Source organism: Chaetodon auriga, chromosome 11 (genome assembly GCF_051107435.1).
Source record: "Chaetodon auriga isolate fChaAug3 chromosome 11, fChaAug3.hap1, whole genome shotgun sequence".
Classification (NCBI taxonomy): Eukaryota; Metazoa; Chordata; class Actinopteri; order Chaetodontiformes; family Chaetodontidae; genus Chaetodon; species Chaetodon auriga.
Window position 1 is genome coordinate 10,225,752 of NC_135084.1, and position 17,916 is coordinate 10,243,667.

Here is a 17,916-nt window from a genome sequence, read left to right on the forward strand (position 1 = left end):
TAGATGAACTGCAAACAGACGTAGTAGGAGAAGGGTTAAAGAAGTTAAAGAAAAAAGTCCCCTAAAGGAGAAAGCCTTTGAAATCTATACTCTATTCTACATCGCTTTGTTCTCTAAGTGAATATTCACATCTGGCTCCTATAGCCAGAAACAATAGAAAACAGTTTGGTTAATCCTCAAATCTGTGATGTCATGGCAATGTACAGTACTTTTCCATAAAGAGCTGGAGGATATGGGGAAAAGGTGGCCTCAAATGTAGCATTTGGGTGCTCCGATGTCCTGAGGATCCCCCTTATTCATTTGTATTTACTTTCACCTTTAGTCAAAACATGAACATTGTTACATCCATGTGGGTGTATGGCAGAGGACAGATGTGTGGAAAAAGAGAAACTCAATCCATTTTTGTACAGTTGCACTGCAGGAAAAATGCTCGTTCTAGGAATCTCATATTTGAGAGTGAAGTTCAAAGAAGATATCATATTTGTGGCTCTTTTAAAATTAATTTTTGCTTCAGTCAGTGTTCAGACTTAACATGGTTCAACTGATGTCCCCAAACCTGTGTGTAACTGTTTTTTTTTTTGGAAAGGAAAGCACAATGTGGCAGCAGGCACAAAGCTAAGAGATGTGGCAAAATAAATCTTTATCTGAACGGATCCTTCATATTATAACAGTCATGCTGGCAGTCGGACTACTTCATCAGTCTTTTCAGAAATAATTTGTAAGACTGCTAAAACATAATTTCATATTTTCAGAATCAGAAGAATTAGGTTTAATCCCAACAAGGTTTTCATTCAAATGTTGTGTGTAGAAAATATAAAGGAATATGACAATAAAATGACAATATGTTATTTAAATGAAAGAGCAGTACAGTATTGTTTAGGAACATGCAAAGGATTCATGGATGGATACAGTAATCATCAAAATCTGAATGGACTACTCCAGTGGTGTCAAAATAAATCAATAAATAAATAAAGGATGGCAATACACAGTAACTGTCAGGCAAGGTGGGAAGCACGTGCCCTGCCAGACTTGCCTCCGGTCACTTCTAACTGCCCTCAGTTTCAGCAGAAGTGGCAAATGGTCTGTGCTGGCATTCAAAACATCTGTGCAACCAGACTACTGGTGGCAAGGCCCCAGAGACCTGCCTGCCTGCCTGCACCAGCCTCTTTTGAACTGCAGATCCAAATACACTGCACTTATTGGAATGGCATGTAGCTGCTATTCTGAAGGGGGATCCTCTGCTACGCCTTTGATGTCCACCACTGTGTCCAAAGCAGGCAAGCCATTCTCTCTGCTCTCTGTTTTCCATTTAGACAGAGATTTTTCTATTCTGGAGAGGGATTTTTGAAGTGAGGCAGACAAAGAACAGATTTACATGGTTTAGACAGCTCTGCTCTGCCTGGACTGCAACGGAAGGCTGCAGCAAGGCTACGTACCGGGAACTACTTGTTAACAGAGAGTGTGATGAAGTAGCCAATGTGGTACATTTCATGAGTCCAGAAGATGACTCGAGGAGCATTTGTTTTAGCCTAATTCAGATATTTGATCAGCCTCATCAGATATTCGGGCAGTTTAATTATAGGGGTTTCAATGAATGAAGGAAGTATGGTGCTGGGTAACATCATCCATCAACGGTGCTGAATTACTCCATGCTGCTCATCACTATGTGCTGCCACTGGATTTATTTAGAATCAAAAGTAAGCCTCCACCAGACCACATTTACATGTGCTTTCTTGCACACATGGGCATCAGATGGGCACAGTGGAGTTTTGTCTCAGCTGAAGTAAGTTCATGGCCGAATTTCTCAGAATTACTCCAAGGAATCATGTTGGAAGCTCGTTCCACAGACCCAGACGTTTTATGACACTCTGAGCTGTAAAATAACATTAATGATGACTCTTTGAGGGGTTTCTTTGGCTTGTTTTCAACACATTTACAACCCAGTGAGGCAGGCAAAGTGAAACCAAAGACTGCAACAATCAACATCCAACCCGTTCATTTTTAAGATTATGTTGTTTTTAATCCAAACAGGTTACAGTGCTCTACTTTTTGAGAGGCTTTGGCTCTGCCGCTGTCGTGGTCCTGCCGGAGCTGTGCGTCACGCGCCATTTGGCTACAACATCAACGATCGTGCATGCGCACTGTGGACTGGATAATGTCCCCAAGTTATCTTTGAAAAATGATTATATGCGAAATGTCATGACACTAACCAGGTAATGAGATCGTGTTAATCATCATCAGTAACACTATTGTTCCGCCTGCGCCCAAACTGAATGCAGCCTGCTGACTTCAAAGGTGACAAATGATATGAGATGCACTTTGTGTCTCATGCCTTCGGGGCTCAGTGAATTGTCGCCCACACTGAAGCAGCGGCATCCCCGCTTGGTGCGTAATTTGACACAGCGACCTGTCCTTTGAAGCGGTCAATAAAAAGTCTCACGAGGGCTAATCACATTACGCACCATTTGTCTTGCTTAAGCGAAGTGTTACGGCACCTTCCGTGGCAACGTTTAATCACAGCTGACTGAGACAAGGCCGCTGCTGTACACATGTCAGCGGCAGAGGCGGACCTCCTGTAAGGCGCCTCCGGGTGTCTTCCTCTGCGCTGCGACGCGCCTGTGTGCCCAGTGCGCCTCCGGGGACCACCAAGGTTACTTGAGGTTGCTTCAGGGAGTTCTTATTGCTCCTGCGTAGCGACTTCAGCAGAAAAGTGCGTTGGGATAACTTAATCTACATACACAAATGTGATTTAATGCCCGCTGACATGAGGGTTGTTTTAAACCTGCCATAACGCTCTATCAGATATTTTGTAGCTTTTAAAGATAAATCAAGGTGTCATTTTGATCCTGTGATCAGAAAGGACTTAAATGTGTCTCATCTGCAACGAGAGAGGAGCATAATATACTTTTGGAGCGAACTTCCACCAGACAATCTGGTGTTAAACCTGGCTGACGCTTTGGGGAGGACTGGTTGGAGAGGGACGAAAGAGTTAACCAGGGGGAGGGCGCCTGCACAGGGGCGTATAGTATAAAACCACCTCAGGAGCGCACAACAAGAACAGCGTGTTAACGAGCCGTAGTTTGATATGGTTTGACTTGTTTCCTCCAGCAGGACTCGTTAGAGACGCACGCAAGCCCGCGCGTCTTCATTTTGGTGGGCTCACGATCCGCAGCATAATGGATGGGTACTGTTTTTGAAGGAGGCACAACTCCACCGTGAAGTCTTCACTGGGAAGATATATCTTTTTTTTCTTTTCTTTATTTCTTTTCTTTTTTTTTCTTTTTTTTTTTGGTTACCTGTACTTTTTCCTCGAAGGCAGTCTCGTCGAGTAACGCGTTGGATAGCGCAGAATGAGGACAAAACAAGAAGTGCGTAAAGCGGCTCAAGTGGAAGTGGGGAAAAGTGAAGCGTGAGGCTGAGAATGTGGCGGGGACACCGCGGGGCAACTGGGCTGCAAGTTTCCTGAGTTTGAAGAGTTGAGGACGCAACAAGAGCGGAAAGTGTTAATGCTGCGCGCTGGATCAGCCCTGCAGTGTTCACTACAGTGTTTTAATTGGCAGATCAGCGCGTTAACTCTTATCCTATTTGTGTTCAAATCAAACTCTATGAACAATAAGTAAAGAGGATAAATCTTCATTCTGGACCGCAGTTTACAAAGAAACCCCACTGCATCCAAATTCATTTACAGCACTTTTTCCAAATTATTCGACTGCCCCACCTCCGATCCTTTTCCCTTCATTTTTGCAATTCTGATTCCCGAAGTGGCTCCGAAGTGGTGTTGCGGCTCCTCGTCCCCGGCGGATCCGGAGATTGGAGTCTCTGCACCGGGAGGAGGCGGAGTCGGAGCTCCGGCCACACCGCAGGCTCCCAAGAGCGGCCGCGTCAAGAGGATGGTGCGTCTGGCGGCGGAACTGTTGCTGCTCCTGGGACTTCTTCTCCTCACCTTGCACATCACGGTGCTGCGGAGCAGTCCGCTGCCCCAGGGAAATGTAACTCTGAGCCTGGATCAGCACACAGCACTTACAGAGGTGAGTTAGGAAATCTGACAGGAGAGGGGTGCTCTTTCCATGTAAGGGAGATTTGTTGGGGGAAACTTGATGCAGACGCTGATGTCTCAGGGCTGTCATTTGGTTACAGATGGGTTTGATTAGGAAAGAAAGAAAGAAAGAAAGAAAGAAAGAAAGAAAGAAAGAAAGAAAGAAAGAAAGAAAAGCTCATTTAAACTGATGGCCCAGGTAAAATGAAGCCTCCATCCCTGTGAGTCTTTGGGGATTTGTTGACATACACACGGATGTGGAGACCCTCGGGTGTCCCCCACGGGAATGGCAGGGAGCCGTTGGAGGGGTGGAGGATGAGGCAGGGTCAGAGATCAGCCCCCCTGCAACACACGCACCTCCCTATTTCGGGGGTTAAATGTTAGCTGCAGGCGCTTCTCTGTCATCGTGGGCTCATCACTGTCATCCAAGCTTTCATTTGATGAGGCGGAGCGTCCCCCCCACCCCCACCACACCCCCACTAACACACAGGTCCAAGAGATGAATTTAGAGAAGGGTCTGGCATCAAATTGACCTCTGCTCTGCTGCAGATCGAGCCTCAAGCCCAACTTGTTTTATTTGATCCTGCACTGTACTCACAGTGTGGGCAAAGCCACGTGAGATGATCAGATATTAACGATGAGGAAAAGACAAATAATAGAAATCAATAAAATGCTCAAAATGCAGTTTCCTTTTTGGATTGTGGTCCAGCTCAGAACGTGCCTCAGCTAAATATCACAAGGGAGACACTTAGTCAAGGTGACGCCACTCAAGACAGGTTTAAAAGTTTAACTGCCCATTTTAACATCAGCGTAAAACACACAGACTCCAGCAGAGCCTCAAATCCTGACTGGAGGGTTAAGACGGGTCTGGGATCAACAGGCTTTTTTAGAGAGTGTTAAGCGTCCTTCAGCTGCTTTTTGATGTATATTTAGCATGCTGCTGAAATACTTTCTTCATGTCCCAGTGATAAATGGGTATTTATGCCCACTGGAATGGTGTCCCTTCATAAATTCTTTATTAGGGCTTGGGGGAGATGAATGGAAAGAATTTTTACTTCAGCAGAGGATGGTGAGGGTAATTGCTCTTATCTCCACTATCCCTGCCATCACTGTGGTCTGACCTGCGTATATGCAACAGCAGGCCTGTGTTCGGCTGGATATTAAGGCACGCAAAGCTGAGGAAATATTCCAGGAATTTATCAAATATTTGTCACACAGCCAAACAAATGCTGGATAGCTGCGATGAGGGCCAGGAGGGAGTTTCTCCTGAGGAACTGCAGTAAAAATACTAAACACATGCCACCCATTCCAGTCTCAGCATCCCTTTTGTCACTAGTCCAGATTTACATAGAAAAGCGCTGATTTTTTTTTCTTTCCTCATGAATGCTCCGGCTATGTGCGGACATGCTTCACTGGTCCGCCACTGAAGACGGTGATGTCATCTTTCGGCCGGGCTTGTCACGGCCCAGGGGGTGTATTGTCATGCCAAGGTGTCATATTTAAAATGCCATTCACAGGAGCACAAATGACAGGATGCGGCTCCGTGCACCTGTAGTGGAGAGAGAAAGCTCTTTGGTAAGAGGCACATTATCATCACTGACCCAGGAAGGCACATTCACCCACTGCGGCTTGACTTTATAAACAGTATTTGTAAGCAAAGAGCATATACTGTGCTACAGATGAAGCATGATTTTCTACCCATGAGCTTATTTTCTTCTCTTATCTTTAAGATCGTCTCACTTTTGAACTCCGAACTCCTTTCTAGCATGTCGTCTCAGTTTGATCCCGCACATAAACACACACCCAGTATGAGGCGTATGACAGGGGAAGCTGAGTTTTCTCTTCCACCTCCATAAGTGTAGCGCTGAAAAGCATCTGGCACAATGTGCACTGCCTTCATTTCCTGCCAGCCTCCCTGGGGGAAGGACCCCTGAGTTGCTCCCAATTGAAAATGGAGTCATGCCCCTTTAAGCAGCCCTCACAAAGTGAAAAAGGGGGAAGCGGGAGAAGAAGAGGAGATACTGTGAGGAGGGAGAGGGGGTGGCTTGTCTGTGCAAGTGTTCATTCATGGCTTTGGAGAGTGTGTGTGTGGGGGGGGGGGGGTTGACATCCTGGGAGGCCCCAGATGAACTGAGGAATGGTGTGTCACTTTTGATCTGCAAATTAAAGCATGTTCCTGGTCGAGGAAGATCTCAGATGAGTGATAGCAACTGTAAAGCTGCCTCGCCATCAAAGGGGAACTCTGCTGATTTTTTGAACTTTTAAATGAGTTACTCCAGTGCACGCTTACAGCCGGGGCTGTCTGAGAGAAAAAAAATGACAAAACAGCATGTTTTTCTCATTAAGCTGCGTGAAAAAGCTCCACTGAGTCATCTGGAGAAGACAGAGAGAGGTGTTTATGTTGACATCGACAAGAATTGACGGACTTTACACAACTGATACACAACTGCCATTCCTGCGTGATGACTAATTCCCACGTTGTGCATTCTTTCCATTATTTTCAACTCTGCTGGTTCTCCTAAATTGTCCTGCTGAAACCCCTTTTGAGACAGGAACAAAATCAATTATTTGGATGGATAAAATTTCATGGTTTGTCCTTCACACTGCTGAGCTCCCAGATGGAAATATAGATTTAGTCAAATCTCAGTGCTTATGGGGAGAGCAGCTTAGATTTCCCTGTTTCTCTCCAAGTGACTGGAACAGCAGCGTTACCACAATATTTCCTATTTACAATTCAGCTCAAGGCTTTAATCAGCAGCATTTTATTTCAGGCTGATGTTTTTCCATGTTTTGGCAAGATTTTGATGTATTTACCGCTGTGAGAAAATCAGCATCTGTCCTGTTGGCACCAAAGAAAAGTGAGACAATAATCTGAATGTCAACACTGTGTACACACAACAGTGGCCTCTATTGTCTAAGGTTTGACTGTTCAAAGGCGGAAAATGAAAATGTTTATTTAACGTGAAATATTGACTTGTAGAGAAGTCAAGTAGAAGATCAAAAATTCTCTGCAAGGGAAATTGTCACATTGGTCTTTCTTAGATCCTTGGTGGGATGATGCTGGTTTGGATGAATGGAAATGGCTTCAAACTCCAGTGCTGTGGGCTTGAATCCAGTATCAGCTGGGAGATCCTAAGTTAGATTAGGAAGCTTGGACTCGAATGTAGAGCAGCTATACTGTAGCTGAAGAAAGGTACAGTGTATTGCTAAGTGACAGCTGGTGATTTTCCTTTTCATTTTTTGTTGTGTACACCTTCATGAATGACTTCAGACATTATTTAGCCTCATCATGGCTCAGTTTGTAATAACACATTTTCATAGTGACTCCCTTAAAAAAAATCTGTCCATGGTGATAAATTGATTTGCGCAATGAACCAACCTGTAGCGTATCAGGAAATATCCTTCCAGTGACATGATTTAAACCATAATCTAAACATGAAACTCACTGAAAAGATGGATAGAGGTGGTTCCAGTGGTTTATGGTGCCTTTGGTGCCTTCTTACCCTCCTGTCTGCAGTGGCTCAAGCATAAATCAAATCATATTAATGCTACACTACCAATGTTTGCTCATAAACTCATGAACTGTCTGTGTGTACAAGCAGGCTTGAGCTCAATGGCCTCTTCAAACTGAGTGGAACATCATCACAAGTGTTGTCCTCAGATCAGAATGCTTTTCAGTGTGATTTTAAATAAACCAAATTTGTGTCAGGATTAGATCATCTGCCTGCCATGTGTAATGCTGCATAATGTGACACAACAGAAGATTCAGATGGGATTAGACTGGATAACGGAGGATTAATCTGCCGGCAAACACTCTGGGTTTCACGACCCAACAGTTTGCGTATTCTGAAACAGTTCTGTTGACTTGCTTTCAGTAGAACCACTCATGGAGAAAGCAGTGAGTAAGCCGGTAGCCTGAGAATATCTGGATGCATTTCTGGAAATGACAGGTGTTGTGAATGAAAACGCCTCAGAGTCTGATGATGGGAAAACGAGAGAAACGTGCAGTAGCTAAGTGTTTTCTGGCAGTGCATTCAAATGATTGTTTGTAGTATCAGTATCATAAATCAGTAATGTCTGGATTGGAGAGCAGCTTGTGTGGCGGGCAGCTAGATGCTAATATAATCCCTAAAAAAAATAATCCACCCAGAGGAGATCAACCACACCTGTTTACTGTATCTACAGTTGTATGTATGCATGTATTAACATTGTGATTGAACCTGTGAGTGCTGCTCTGGGCCTGCTCCCTCAGCGGAGCTCAATTACAGCCACTGAGTGACTTCTGAAGGCTGGGAACTTGAAAGACAGGGTTATCACGTGGGCATCTCAAAGCCCAAGTGCTTGTGATGGAACCACAGAGGATCCTGTGATGTTCACACAAAGGGTCAATAGCTGATGCAGGAACTGTTGAGATGACCTTTTTCTGTACCGAGCTCTCAGCCATAATTGTTTGGTTATGGAAAATACATTTGCGGTTTTAATTGGAATCTGCTGTTTCAGAGTCTTTTTTTCCTCACATTTTATGATTTTGGACATAAATTCTCATAAAATCTCATCATCTTATCTACAGTGAAACCTCTCCCTCTTTTTATTTGGTGGCCGCAGGCAAAATGCAGAACCACCTACTCTTCTTCCTCCAAATTATGGGCAATTGCGTAATCATTGTAATTATGGCAGTAGCTCACATTGAGATATGCGATGTGAAAGTTTTTTCAATTCTTTGAAATGCATCATATTATCATATTAACTCCATCTGGTCTCTGGTGGTGAATTATGAAGAGTAATGTCAAATGGATATGGGAGTCTGTCTGTGCGGCCGCCGTCCCCGCTGTGGTTGAGTTTAAGTCACATGTACATTTATAATTCTTCCTCCCTTGCTGTGCAGCTCCATTTACAGCCTCCATATTGTCCCAGAGTGCACCTTGGCTGGAAACAAACAGCTCCACTGGGGGCTTTTATACCCACCACAATGTGGCTGAGCTGACACTTTGTGACTGGCCACCGCAACCGTACAGCACTGCTGCCATATTCTCAGGCCTCAGTCTGGCCACAAAAACACTAGGGAGGAAGAAATGGGACATGAAAAAGAAAACAAGGAACATGATTGATGGCTTTCTTTGATCTTATTTTCTGCCACCCCAGAATGGATGATTGCCGGCTACTTATGGCTGTCTGTCCAATTGAGGAATAATTGTTCCTTCTGTGTATACCTGACAGGAGACATATGCCTCCACTGTCCTTTTGGGATGAATTTACAATCCCCTCTGTCAGAAAACCAAATGTTTTTCTGTCTTCAAGAAGGCAGATGTAATTATTTTCCAATGTTTGCTTAGGTTTCTCTGTATAGCCCCAGTGCAGGAAACCTCTTCTTTTCTCCTTTTCTCCCAGCCAGCACCAGAACATGCTAAAAATGTCCACGCCATACGACTATGGTAAAGCAACAGCATTCTCTGTCAGTTAAAATTGGAAAAATATACAGTCTGACTGGGACATTGGCTCTGAATGCAGCCTCTAGGCAGATTATATTTTGGTGGAAGCAGACATTGACATTGTTTGTCCCTTCTTTCTAGGCTCCAAGTAGTCAAGACTCCGCTGTCCACAGGATTTATGACAGAGGTCATGGCCACATGAACCTCTGTCGACATGAGAGATCAATCTAACGTTGCTGAGTGTGCAGACTTTGTAGATGTCAAGCTTGCAGGGCCCTCAGTCTTAACATTCACACAACAGGGAGTAATCTTATATTGTGAACGTGCAAAACAATAATAAACTCATGTTATGTTCCTTTCTCTCCTCAGCAGAACAATATAAATGCAAAAAGCAGCTCCTCTGCCCAGCTGGCTCCTGAAGACCGGAGGTCTGGTCCAGAACACCGGTTGACCCACCGGCCTGCCACCCTCCCCTGGGCACAAGGCAGCAACGTACACAGAGACGGCCCCGGAGCTTTCCTCCTAGATCTGCATAATTTCCCCGACCTCTCCAAAGCTGATATCAATGGACAGAATCCCAACATACAGGTGATCAAGTGTGTCTGTGCACCTGTCAGCATGCTTTGATGCTTTCACTTACTTGTAAGACATGGCTACTCAAGCACGCAGGACAGGAAGAGCAAACAGGAAGAGGGAGAATAGCTTGGTGCACATCGCTGCCCCTTTTTTCTCCCCCTTCCTCCTTCCTTCTCCCCCCGCCGTCCCCTTTCACACTTCCTGGCTTGCAGTGAAGCTTAAGATAGATGCTGAGGTCTCACGTCCATCATAATGACAGCTGAAAGGCACACTAACCAGCAATGCCTTACTACTAACGCATGTGCAGGAAGACAGACGGCAGCTTATGTAAATGTGTGGCCAGCCCTCACCCATAAGTCCCTCAGTGGTGCAGATGGCCGAGTAACCGCTGCCATGTTTAAATCATTCTCCTGTCTAATCCAGCGAGGGGGTCTTTCCATTTCTGAGAGCATCACTGCTAAATCCGAGCACGAACAAAGTGTATTAACATCTCAAGATGTGGGAAGAGAGCGGAGCAACCAATTGAGCAAGGGCGTGAGGCTGTGGGAGAAGGGGAGGAGGAGGAGGGGGGTGTCTTTGATCCTGGGATTCATCTGGCTTTCATGGTCTGGAGGAGGCTGAGTAGCCCTTTGAACTTTGTGTTTAGGTGGAGAGAGCCCAAGAGGTGGGAGGGTGACTGTGGGGCAGGGCTGATGGTCCCCCCTCATCTGGGAGGCACATGTGTTAGGACAGAAAGGGGGAGGGGGTTAGATCATGCACAGGGGTATCAGATAGTGTCACCTCAAGGCAGCCGATTGGCCCATTCTGTCCAAAAATGGCATGTAAGTATCTTTGTTGAGCGTGGACTTTAACTGGACTTCTGCTCTTCCAAACAGGTGACCATTGAAGTGGTGGATGGACTGGAGGGCCCCGAGCCAGAAAAAGGCCTCCGCAAGGAAAGCAAACCCAACTGGGCTTCTCCTAACTGGAGAAACTGGTGGCCTCACTCCTCGTCACCCTCCTCCTCTTCCACCACTCATCAGACAGAGGAGCACGACCGCTCCTATGGGAGCAACGCCGAGGATAGCAACTTCCTCAGGCCGCCGACAGACTGGGGCAGGAGAGGAGGCATCGGGGCAGGAAGCAAAGCTCAAACCGAATATGGTGAGAATGACAGCAGGGCGTGTTTGCGAGGAAATGAGCACACGGTGCGCACTGCAGAATATTTAGCTGGGTCCATAGGCTCTTATGTGAACACTGGTCTCCAGCGTTTCCACAGATGGCCGTAGTCTGATGTGGAATCTGTAATTTGCAGATTTGCTGATTTAAGCTGTCACCATAATAAGTGCAGTCATCCCGGGCGAGCCTCTGGGAGCCCCTGATTGAAGCCTTTAACACTCTTTTACGAGATGGATTCCTCTGTGGTGTGGAGCTAGCTACGTGACACAGTTTAAACGCCTCGCTACATCAAAGTTCAGCGGCAGGAATGGGGCCAGAAGCGCTGTTTGGCTGCCACACCATTCTCACAACACTCTCCAAAAGTAACCCAGCAGATAAATCTGCCGTGGAAGAATTTACACTCACTGTCATACCGTATGCGTCCGGCCTGTGTTGTAGCATGCCCAAACCAACATGGTCGAACAGGAATGCGTGTGCTGTGGTGAATGTCATTTTATCCACTTGCACTTGCACTGCAGCGGTGAGGAAGGCGATTTTATCATGTTTTTTCTACAAACCAGAGCCCATGTTTAATGTTTCTGGCTTATCGCTGCGGTCAGCTCTCATTCATCCTTTATTCATACCACGCTGATGGACAGGGAAATATTTTATCATCATTACTGTCTTGGTTTTAAACCTAATAATCATAATTGTGGACAGGCGGTGAGGGTCATCCATCACAGGCCAGCGATAGCGCATTCAGTTGTCTCATCTGTGGGCTGAGGGCAGGTTATTATCAAGTTTTCTAAATTCTGTCTGAGCTGCCACCAGCTCTTTGGCCGTAGTAAGCTATGGAGGAGGGAGGGGAGCAGCGCTAGATGGCTATCTGGCCCGTATTCATACAAAATGCTCATAATGAGGGGCAGATGGCAGTGGGGGAGTATAGGAAGGTTTGGACCCCGGCCAGAAATACTTCCATCCCAACATGCCCACATTCATTCTCCTCATTGATAGAGTACTGCTTTCAAGATGTGCTTGTGTGTGTGTTTGCGTGCGGTAGTGTTGGTGGTGGTGGTGGTGGTGGGGTGAGGTAGTCGTAGCGCCTAGTGTAACTGTTTCCATGTATACCCATTACAGTGATCTGCTGAATGATAATTGGACTTAAAGAGGATTTCTTGCCATTTCACTTCCCATTTTCAAACCAATGAATCACAGATAGAGTAACTGAATGGTGTCCAGTGCCAATGTGTCAGGGAAAATCTCTATTTGTAAAATCCCTGCCGGATCCCCCGTAGCTTTGTTGGAATTTGCTTGCCTGTTACTTCACTAACTGAACACACATACTGTCCCCTTGGACTGTGTGGTTCAACAAGCATATATACAACACAGTGTGTGTGCGTGTGTGTGTGTGTGTGTGTGTGTGTGTGTGTGGACAGGCTTCCATGGTATCTGCTTTGAGGGGCAAAGTCAAAGAGAACCCTGAGCTCCCCCACTTCCCCTTTCATGTCCTTCCCCCACTTATTATTAGTGAGGCATGCTAACAGGCCTGAGTAAGTTCAGCATGTGGCCTGCATCAGAGCTGACGATCCTATTCTGTCTTTCTCTCTGATCCAGACTATATGGATGGAGAGGGGGACTGGAGTAACTGGACGGCGTGCAGTGTCACCTGTGGAAATGGTAACCAGAAGAGAACCAGGTCATGTGGTTATGCTTGCACAGCCACCGAGTCCAGAACTTGTGATATGCCCAACTGCCCAGGTAAAGTCTTGGTTTTGGATGACAGAACAAAAGATTCCACAGCAGTATAGATGGTGCTATTGGACAGTTTGTAAGTGCATGTGTTGATTTAGTAGCCTTTCCTCTTTTGATCCACCTTTCACTGTGCATTCATCTCTCTTTAGGTATTGAAGATGCCTTCAAGACAGCAGCTACTGAAGTGAGCCTGTTAGCTGGAACAGATGAGTTCAACGCCACAGAGCTCTTTGGTGTTGGTGAGATTCTGCCTATTCTTGTCCAGACCATGCCTCATTCTGATGTTCTTATACTATCAAAGACAGTTCATCCATCTGGCAGCAGCGTGTCTTCACACACTTAGCATTCCTCATGCTCGGGCTGCTCTCCATTACAGTGCAGAGATGAAAATGTTCAGCAGGGCAGGAAGAGCTCAGTCTGCCTCTGCACACTCTTTGTTTGCCTGCATGTTCTTAATCAACCCACTGAAAACACACCTTCATGTTAAATGTTACACCGCCTCACACGTATGGTTTCATCTTCTAATGCCGGGACGGAGATTTAACAGTGCCTTCATTTCTCTCAGACACAGACAGCTGCGAGCGGTGGATGAACTGCAAGAGCGACTTCTTGAAGAAGTACATGACCAAGGTGGCAAACGACCTCCCCAGCTGCCCTTGCTCTTACCCAACTGAGGTGGCGTACAGCACAGCAGACGTACACGACGCTCCAACGCGCCGTGATTTCCGTTGGAAAGACGCCAGCGGACCAAAAGAGAAGCTGGAGATCTACAAGCCCACGGCCCGCTACTGCATCCGCTCCATGCTGACGCTGGAGTCCACCACGCTGGCGGCACAGCACTGCTGCTACGACGACAACATGAAGCTCATCACTCGCGGCAAGGGGGCCGGCACGCCCAACCTCATCAGCACAGAGTTCTCAGCCGACCTGCACTATAAGGTGGACATCCTGCCCTGGATCATCTGCAAAGGAGACTGGAGCCGCTACAACCAGGCCAGGCCGCCAAACAACGGGCAGAAGTGTCCTGACAACCCTCAGGACGAGGACTACTACAAACAGTTTGAAGAGGCGAGGGAATTCTAACCCTCGGTAGCATGAAAGGAAAAACAAACACACACTGCTTAAATATTCAGCTAAACCTCAAGAATGGTGCTGAAACCATTTTTTCTTCTGTCTTAGGTCAAATAACACACAAACTTTTAGGCTCTGAGGAACAGGACTTACTGCTCTTTTGAACCAAGCGGAAGAAAAATCCAGCAGAGTCCGAACACACAAGGAACTTTTCTTGACTTCACCAAAACAGGCACGAAACGTTGCTTTTGCTTTTTTTTTTTTTTTTTTTTTTTTTTTTACCTTTGTTTTTATAAAATATGCCTCTCAAAGAAATGAAACCTTTTGCCAGTCACCAATTATTAACTCAGATTTGGTCACTAAAGGGAGACCTGAGTTCATATTCTTAAAAGGGAAACATATTATTGTAGGAGTCTTCGTTTAGATTGTGTCCATGTTCGTGTCCATAGATTGTTTATGTTTGGTGAATCTGAGAGGCCTGTGGTAATAGAATAAAGAGATCCTTCAGGAATGTGTTGGGGGGGTGGGGTGGGGGGGAGGGGAGGGGGACAGAGAACAGGCGTTTCCAGTTTTCTCTCATTTTGTCATTCACAATATCCAGGTTCTCATGTAAGCTTATTTAGCATGCACATTTTTTCTTATTTCCACCATTAATTTACAACCATGTCCCTTGTGTCTCTGAGGCAGATCTTCATTGTAAAAAGCCTGCATTATTTTTGTAAAGTATTTATTAAGTTGTAGCTGAGTTGGGTGTCCATGACTGTGGTTTCTGATTCATGTGCGGCTGAAGGCTGACTTGAGATTCCTCTTTTGCCGTCGATGTGCTTATCTGTGTCTCAAGTTGGGATTAAACCGCAGTAGAGTGTAAAGAATGTGTGAATTCAATTGTACGGAAAGACTTTTGAGATATAAATCTATGAATAAATTTTTTTTAAGCCAATGAATGTGTTGCTAGTAAAAAAAAAAAAGAAACCAAAAAAATCTTTGCGTGTGTGATCTTCATGGCAAATAAATCTCCTCAAGGTCTAAATGAACAATAATTGAATCAAAGTTTCATCGGCCGCTATCGGGTTTCTCTCCTGCTGTCAGAGGAAATTCATCTGCGGGGAGAAATCTCATCTCATCAATTAAACTTCTCCAACAGACTTTAAGCCAGTGCACAAGACTTCCATTAGTTCCATCCAGTGTGGCTCTCAGGCCAGGCCTTTTGATGGGATTGTGATATTTCTTCAGAGGAGGCAAGGAGGGTAAGGTTCCCTTGAATGTGACTCAAATTCTTTGTCTTTGGCATGTATCCTCACATTCCTGAGTAATTTCTCAGTGTACATACACACTCACTCACACACACACACACACACCCACAGTCAATGCTGCCTGTCCATAGTGAGGACCTCTGACCATTCCCTCTCTGCTGAGTGCTGCAGTCATTGTCACACAGAGAAAGCCATTCATGGTGCTCTCATTCCTGCAGTCTTGTGTATGGCACAGCTGGCCGTGTGCAGGGCTCGTCTTTATAATGCAGCAGGCCCCAGCACGTTCCACACCCCTGAGGCGCTACTTGCAACCGCCTCGTTGCTTCACTATTCATACAAAATTCCTCCACACGCGTCCTTCGACCCATTTATCCAAAACACAGCCTTTTATCAACAACCCACCCTCAAATGCTCGCAGATAGACTCCTTTAAACTGGAGACAAAGTTCTCCCTCTATGCTCTCAGGCCCATAGTGTGTAAAGCTCTCCTTTTAACTCTTCTGTCCCGCTTTTCAGTAAAAGCATGGTTCAAGGCTAAGATTACAGTAACCAGCACGGATCGTTATCTTAGCAGACCGTCTGCTGAACCGGCCATGAAGATCAAAGTGAGGTGTTCATCTTTATTTGGTGGGCCAAGCTCAGATTGATGACATACCTCCCCCCGCCGCCCCTCCGCCCCTAGTATCTCCTCTCCAGACAGGCTCCGCATGTCTCGAGAGCAGGCAATTACTCGTACACCCTCATCTCTCGTTTCTTCACTCCCGACAAACACTAACACAACCTGATTCCTGTGCCGAGGCGCAGGTAGGAATACAGATACAAGGATCTGTAGGCTGAGAGAGAGAGGAGACACATGGCGGACCAGCGAGGACAGAGTACAGGGAAAACTTGTTGCGTTGGCTTTGGGGCGTCAGTGAGGCCTTGCGTTTGTGTTACTATTTCCAGGACTCTACTCTGGTATGTTTCAAAGGATGCAAAGCACCACATTAGTGGTATATTGTCAAGGATCTGAAAGGGCTCATTAAGCATCACCAAGATATGATTGTTGGTATTTTGCCTCTATTTTTGTTATGAGAAGGAAATTATGTGCAACGTACTTACGCTGTTTCAGACCGAGTTTGACAGGGCTGGCTCTGGGATTTCTCAGTACACACTCCGCACAAGATCTAACTGTGGGAATAAGAAAACAAGAAGAGTTAAAAAGAAGGAGAAAGCAGTGGAAACTTGGATGGATTAATGTTGTAATAAATGAAGAGAGAGCTCAGCTGCTCTCCACCGCTTTTCTCTAGAAATACTTCACGTCAAAACAAGTCCAGGTGGCTTGACGTCCATGCTGGCGCTCGCTGTAGGGCTTCTAGTAGGTACATAACCGCGGTGCATGGTGGCAATCAGGCATCTCTTTGTTTTGTGGTGTGGTGCAGATGTGGCAGGGCCATTTTTAGCCTCTCTCCCTCACTTTCTTTCACTCACTCCCTCGCTCTGCTACTTTATGGGTGGTGTAGCACAATGCAGGAAGTGTCTGGGCCGCAATACCACAGGGCCTTAACAGCATGGCAAACCTAATTAAAAGGTTTTTCTTTGGTCTTGTAATCTGGAATAGCTGACCTGGAGCAGGAGGTTGCTTATCTAGCCGCTCTACCCCTCCCTCTCAACCTTCGTCCCCAGTGTCCTACCAGCCAAACAGGGGTGGGGTCGCAGGCACTCTCCCTGCCATAGGCTTGCATCTTTGGCACAGCAAGTCAGGAGAGGAGTGGGTGGTGGGGGCAAACATGTGCCTGGGTGTACAGCTGAACAAACAGGTCAAGTAGCTGTGGAGAAGCTGAGAGGGCAGGGTGCCTTACTTAACCCCTGACATCGCTGAGATGCTGCAGGGATCTGCAGCCACACCATCCACGGCAGAACAATGGAAGAGCACATAGCTAAACCTTCTAATTCAGTTGGATATACAGTATCACCATGCAATTGACATCATCTTGTTAGACGGGCGTAGTGGCACCTGCCCCTGGCTCATGTGTTCTGTAACAGTTCAAACAAAAGCTAAAATAACATGCACCCACTCATAAATTCACACACACACACACAATGCTGTCGGACAAATGAGGACAACAGAGGAAGAAAACTGCTTTGCCCCCTTATAAAAGAGTTATTATATTCAGTCATGCTTTTCATTGAGCTAAACTTATGACTAATGTACCACCACATGTTTTATGTGCTCTGCTAGCATCACGTGCTAGTGGAGGCAATGGATTTTTAAAGAGGCAGACTTCATTTAGAATCCAACGGATCATTGCGTAGACAGATAATATCCAGTTAGCGCACACTCAAGGTCATTGGTTTCATTACGAGAAACAAAGCGAACAAAGGCTCAGTGATATTCTGCACCGTAGAGGCTGGAGTGGCAATGATGCTACTGAGAGGCTGAACTGTTTGGCTCGGTGCTCTAACAATGAACTTGATAAGAGAGGATCCCGATGTGGGTGAGAGACGTCTGGCTCCTTTGGATCCTCAGGGTCAATTCCGGCATGGTCTGACAAAGGCAGCCCCATACACGGTCTGGTTTTAACCCCGTGTGTGTGGGTGTTGATGTGAGACGCTGGCACAGAGGGGCTGTAACGGTGTCGAGGGGGTTGGTGGCCCTTAGGTGGTGAGGGAGGGGGAGGTCA

General features: G+C 46.1%; 1 protein-coding gene across 2 annotated transcripts; it reads left to right on the forward strand.

Annotated features, from left to right (window-relative positions):
* Nucleotides 1–3,055: 3,055 nt before the first annotated feature.
* Nucleotides 3,056–14,933, forward strand: ism1 (isthmin 1). Of its 2 annotated transcripts, XM_076743416.1 has the most exons (7): nucleotides 3,750–4,028; nucleotides 9,835–10,053; nucleotides 10,917–11,184; nucleotides 12,793–12,936; nucleotides 13,080–13,169; nucleotides 13,496–14,019; nucleotides 14,110–14,231. In XM_076743416.1, exons 1-6 carry the CDS (start codon nucleotides 3,891–3,893, stop codon nucleotides 14,011–14,013), a joined length of 1,377 nt encoding a protein of 458 aa, XP_076599531.1. In that variant the 5' UTR covers nucleotides 3,750–3,890; the 3' UTR covers nucleotides 14,014–14,019; nucleotides 14,110–14,231. The 2 variants fall into 2 exon arrangements, with proteins under 2 accessions (XP_076599533.1, XP_076599531.1); XM_076743418.1 differs by having other exon boundaries at nucleotides 3,056–4,028; nucleotides 9,838–10,053; nucleotides 13,496–14,933.
* The last annotated feature ends 2,983 nt before the right edge of the window (nucleotides 14,934–17,916 follow it).

Coding starts and splice junctions, on each gene's coding strand:
- ism1 (XM_076743416.1), top strand. CDS start 3,891: ATGGTGCGTCTGGCGGCGGAACTGTTGCTGCTCCTGGGACTTCTTCTC. Junction 10,054..10,916: donor GACAGAATCCCAACATACAG/GTGATCAAGTGT, acceptor TCTTCCAAACAG/GTGACCATTGAAGTGGTGGA. Junction 13,170..13,495: donor CACAGAGCTCTTTGGTGTTG/GTGAGATTCTGC, acceptor CATTTCTCTCAG/ACACAGACAGCTGCGAGCGG.